General features: G+C 32.5%; 1 protein-coding gene across 3 annotated transcripts in view; it reads right to left on the bottom strand.

The window, feature by feature from the left end:
- The window catches only part of LOC106474444 (tRNA-splicing ligase RtcB homolog), a 32,032-nt gene that overhangs the window by 2,050 nt on the left and 23,892 nt on the right, over nucleotides 1–6,090 (bottom strand). For all 3 annotated transcript variants that reach the window (XM_013935135.2, XM_013935136.2, XM_022402746.1), the window contains exon 10: nucleotides 1,556–1,744. In XM_013935135.2, coding sequence (XP_013790589.1) covers nucleotides 1,556–1,744 — 189 coding nt within the window. The remainder of the gene's footprint in view (nucleotides 1–1,555; nucleotides 1,745–6,090) is intronic.

Genomic DNA, 6,090 nt, shown 5'->3' with positions numbered 1-6,090 from the left:
TGATCGTTACTAAGATAATACACAGCTTGGTTTAATCTTTACTTAATATTGATCGTTACTAAGATAATACACAGCTTGGTTTAATCTTTACTTAATATTGATCATTACTAGGATAATACACAGCTTGGTTTAATCTTTACTTAATATTGATCGTTACTAAGATAATACACAGCTTGGTTTAATCTTCACTTGATATTGATCATTACTAGGATAATACACAGCTTGGTTTAATCTTTACATAATATTGATTGTTAATAAAATAATAAATAGCTTTGTAATGCAATATGTCCTTTCAGACTGGCTTCAGATTTAGCTAAGTGTCACCAGAAGAGGTCATTAACACCCCAAAGTCACACAGAACATGGGTATCAAGAAAAAGTATGGTAAAGAGCCTGCTTCTTCTGAGCTCATGAAATACAGGGGTGGGATAAACATCTGGGGTTTATGAAACCGGTAAGATGGCAAGGGTTATCCTACACTCAACCTAAGAAAAGCAGTTAAAATCCATGAATGGGTCCTAATATGAGATATATATGAAAATTCAATCATATTCTTACCTTTTTCATCATGTGTTGTGGTCACCAAATATGGTGGCTTTGCATATTTTACATTTTTGTTTAGCCATTGTTGAAATTCTTAAGATATATTTTCTGTAAATTTTATGCTAATCAAAGTTATTATTACTACCATGAAATAGACTGTGAGAAAGAAAATAACCTCTGCTTGAAGTAGATATATTTATGATTTTGTAAGATTTAGATGTCTGGAAACTAAGATAAAGTTAAGTTCATTGAAGTTTACAGTTTTTGACACTGACAACTTCAATAATTCAATGTTCTCAAACTATCTGAGCTAGAAATAAGGAACTACCATGTCAAAAGGCTACAGATGTGTAAATTATTCTTCTTCCCATACAAAAATGGCAATTGGAGAAAATCTAAATTAGGGTCAGAAATGTGGATTGTTTTTTAATTTATTCAAACTTAATGTTAATAAAATTTATATCAAACTCATGAATTTGAATATTTCAAGTATAGTTTTGTTTTGTAGAATATTTCGCAAGAATAAGATAACATTTTTTAAAACTTGTTGTTCTTATGCCCTCCTAAAAAAAAAACAACAAGATATCAGACAGGAAAGGGTTAATCCAATAATGAACCAACATTAGCTTCATGCTCCGAGGTTGGCTTAATGTAAACATTTTATATCATTAAGTATTAAAATTAGGATAATAAAATAATGAACCAACATAGGATTCATCCAATAATGCTCTGATGTTGGCTTAATCTAATATTTCTATATCATTAAGTATTAAAATTAGCCTAATCCAAAAATTAAAACTGGCTTAATCTAACAAAACTATATCAATCACACTGAGATTGGCCTAATGCAACAATTCTACATCATTAGGTTATAATGATAACAGCTTTTAATAACCCACAAAGTCACTAATTAGAGTTAACAAGGTGACTTTAATCCAGCATGATTATGATAAGTCAGGATGAGATTGAGTTAATCATGAAACTGTTATAAGAACAGTAGAGAATAAAAATACCTGATAGTCCACAGGGATCAGTGGGTGGTGTGGAGGAAAAGCTCGGGTCGATCCTTTCCTGTGAACCAGAAGGGTCTTCTCTTTACCATCCAGAATATGTTGTTCTATTTTAGCTATATTGTGAGATACATCATAAATCATATGCATGTCCAGATCATCTGGCGTGGAGTTGAAGATCTTGGCAAAAGCCTAGTAAAAAACAAAACGAATATAACAAGCCAAATCAAAGATATTTCAGAGTAAAGCAAATTCAACTTAACTCTTCACGTGCTGCACTGGTATTTTAGTCACCTTCGAACTCCTTAAAAGGATGACTACTTTTACTTTTGTGAAACTAATACAAAGAGATCAAAATAGTTATTTTTTTTGTCAATTCTTTAATTACAGATAATTTCATTATACTCTTAAAATAAGTATATTGTTTTTTTACTGCATAACAGCGAAATATGAAGTATTGATATTTAACTTTAGCTTGGTAATTTTAGAAGTAAACAAATTCTATCCCCAAGCCAGTAAACATTTTTTAAACCATACTTCTGGTTATAAATATGTTAAAATTAAATACATAAACTGCTACCCAAAATAACTAGCAATAAAAGAAAAAAAAATTGGTATGCATCATAAATCATTAGTGTGTCGTATGTCTTCAGAAATAAAAATACCACACAGTTTCATAACTGTTTAAATACAAAATGTGTGGTATTACCACACAGCTGTTTTCAGAGTAAAGTTATGTCACTACTGTAAACAGTCAATCTTATGGTTATTCATTCTTATCAATAGAAAGAACCATGGTACTGTGTTTATTTGTTGTTGTTCACATAGAAAATAATGATATTGTGGCTGTCCAACAGAAATAGTCATATACTGTAGTCACCTATTTCTTTCAAACTAAAAAAACAAGTCATGGTATCATGGTCATCCACTGCTTTGAACAAACAAGTCATGGTATCATGGTGATCCACTGCTTTGAACAAACAAGTCATGGTATCATGGTGATCCACTGCTTCGAACAAACACAAGTCATGGTATCATGGTGATCCACTGCTTCGAACAAATACAAGTCATGGTATCATGGTCATCACTGCTTTGAATAAACATGTCATGGTATCATGGTCAACCACTGCTTTGAACAAATACAAGTCATGGTATCATGGTCATCACTGCTTTGAATAAACAAGTCATGGTATAATGGTCAACCACTGCTTTGAACAAATACAAGTCATGGTATCATGGTCATCACTGCTTTGAATAAACATGTCATGGTATAATGGTCATCCACCGCTTTGAACAAAAATAAGTCATGGTATTAATGTCATCCACTGCTTTGAAGAAAAAAAAGTGATGGCATTATGGTCATCCATTCCTGTCATAGATAAAAACATACCTGTCAACAAAAAATGTCATACAAATACTCGCCTATACAAGACAGTCATGGCACTGTTGTCATTCATATCTATGAACAAAAATCATGATCCCTGGTAAATCATGCTGTTTGCAGAAGAAAGTCACAATAGACTGATAATTCACATTTGTCCACAGAGAAAAGACACAGAATGCAAATAATTCATAACTGTCTCCTGTGACAAGTCAAGGTATTTGGGTAATAGAAACGTGGCTACAGAAAAAATTAATTGCATCCGGTGATTCACATCGGCCTACATAACAAAGTAAATGTCACTGCTGCCATTCATCCTGGCCTACAGAAGAAAGTTATGGCAGTTTTGTCATTCTTAGTTGTCCACAGAAACAAAAAAAAAAAAGACTTTGCACTGTTGTCATTCATGTTTGCTCATAACACTGTTAACAGGGCCAGATTTAGAGTTTGCAGGGCCTTAAGAGTTTAATACATCATTTTCTATAGATAAAACTGCCAGTGATTCCAAACTTTCTAAGTTTCTCAAGACATGGTATAATGGAGGTAAATTTTGATAAGCTTAAGACAAGAAAAACTTTCTGTTGAAGTAACAGTAACTGGAAACTTCAGGACTTTGCAAAGTGCTACATACACATTTGGGTCGATCATGTAATTCATCAAGTATGATCAATTTAAAGGCAGATTATTTTGGTATCAGGTGATATAATCCTGCAAAGTACTAAGTTCTTCATATATGTCTATGTCACTTGAACCCTCGATGTTGAGTTTAATCATAAGATCTTAGTAATACTGGAAAAGTTCTTCTGAAATAGTGTGAAGTCCTTCTTAGTCAGGTTTTAGGTCAATTTTGAACAACCTGGGAGGATCAGTTTCAATAAATTATATAAAAATACAAATATTTCCATGTGTTTTAAGAGCCTCAGCTGCTCAGGTTGCAGTATTTACCCAAACTGTATAAATTCTAACAATAAAGTAATGAATCTTGAATGCTTCTTTAGAATCATTAGTATATTCATTCTTACATTTATAATTAAAATTTTCTTCATTTGCTATCACCCTTTTTTGAATTCTTTTTCAATATCTAAAGTTTCTGCTAGATTATTGGCAGTTGAAAGTGTGAACTCAAAGCCTGTTGATTTATATTCACCAATCTGTTTTAAAAAGTCTTTTACATGTTTTACAGAGCTGTCCAAATGCCCGTCATTACTCAACCATAATTCACTGATACCCGATAGTGTTTACATTTATTAAGTGATCATACCATATAATAAGAGATCCCCCCCAAAAAATCATAAAACAATCTCATTCACTACGAAGTTTGGAATTGCCTTTATAATTTGCCAATAGTTCCAGTAAAACATCACAGTCCTCCGAGTTGATATCAAACAACTTTCACACTATCTGTGCAGCACTCCCATCCAGCTTCTGAAAGAAGTTTTAGGGTAATATTTACAGTTTCTTTTATACATAAAGTATAAAGTCAATCAAAGTAACCCAAAAAATATTTCAGTCTCTGTACAAGATGAAGCAGCATCTCCTAAGGTCGAATTTCAACTATGATAATCACAGGGACAGAAGAAAACTCATGAATTGATTTGAAGTCTTCTTGCTTTTACACCATTCTTTTCCCCATGCATATTTGCACCACTGTCATTGCCTTGTCCACGACAATCGTGGATGTCCAAGCCAAGGTTTTCTATTTCTGCCAAAAGGATATTAGATAGACCTATTACTGTTGTTTGAAGCACTGGCAGAAAACCAATAAAATGCTATTCAATTTCCCCAGTAATGCATTCAACATGGTGCAATATCTGTCATTTGCTGAGGCTCATCTCTTGTACAGTCCAAAATAAATATGTAATATTTTGCTTCCCTCACCTTCTACATCTTACCTTTCACTTTTTTAGCCATTAAATCAAGTAATTTGTTTTGGATGGCCTTACTGAGGTAGAATGTATGTATTTCATTCTTCATGACCAAATCTAAATATTCTTGCATGACTGGATCAAATTTAGCCAATAATTTAACCAATTCAAGGAAACTGTCATTGTTTTACAGAATCATTCATAACGTGTTCTTCGTTACCACCAAAGACTAAGTTTTGATATGCCAAAACTCTACACTATAGCAAAGTCTTTCTAAAATATTTCTCCACCATTGTTTCTCTATTTCCATTTGAGTTTGTGCACTATTTAGTCACTTTCAAAGTCTAGCCATTTCATCACACATGTTCTTTATTATTTTCACTTGATTTTAAAATCAAGTTCAGGTTTTTCCAGTCTGAACAACCTTGAGAAGCAAGGGCAGTCCTTGTTTGAATTTTCAAAATAGATAACAAGCAAAACAAAATAGTCTTTATTTTGAGAACCAATGTTGATCATACTTTTCTCCATCACTTAAAATATGTTTATGATGACCTCAAATGACCTACAGGAAAGTCATCATTTTCTCTGAAGATGCAAATTAGACCTTCTTGAATATCATTACAAAACTGATTATTGTTTACTGGCAAAACCCATTCACTAGGATCATCTAAATTGGTAAAGGAAACAGACTCGTCTTCTATTTCTGCTAAATAAATTAAATTAGCACTTACAATCATATCACACCACACTGAGTTATCAGGAGTTCCACTTTTACTTTCACAATATTTATCACACACACTACTAGATTATTTACATGTTTTTCACTCCCATTATTACTAGAATCAGTTCTTTCACCACTATCTTTTTTCAGATATTTGCTCACGGATCCTATCAAATGTGTTAGTGAGTCTTCCATATCAGCATTCCTATTTTCTACCTCTTTCACAATCTTCACTTGCCATTGTTATATAAAAAGTAAGAAGATAAAAATTTTTAAAAATAAATTCTAACTAGATTCTGTAAATGCAGTCTAGAATGGAGCTTTGAATACCTGACTTATAAATTTTACTAGGTGATAAACCCATGTGATGAACAGTGAGAAGTTTTTAAACTACAAAAGTTTGTTATTCCTTCACGAGATTTGATTTTATTACCTCACCTCCATGGTTATTGTTTGTAAATTTTGTTGGTCCATTTTAGGAAAGAGTTCCATATCGCACCCCCACCCAAAAATTGTAGAATTGCCTGGATAAAAAAAGATTCTGAAAAGGGTTTATAAAAGACAACTACCT

Source organism: Limulus polyphemus, unplaced genomic scaffold (assembly GCF_000517525.1).
Source record: "Limulus polyphemus unplaced genomic scaffold, Limulus_polyphemus-2.1.2 Scaffold7231, whole genome shotgun sequence".
NCBI classification, from domain to species: domain Eukaryota; kingdom Metazoa; phylum Arthropoda; class Merostomata; order Xiphosura; family Limulidae; genus Limulus; species Limulus polyphemus.
This window is presented reverse-complemented; position numbering and strand designations above follow the sequence as displayed.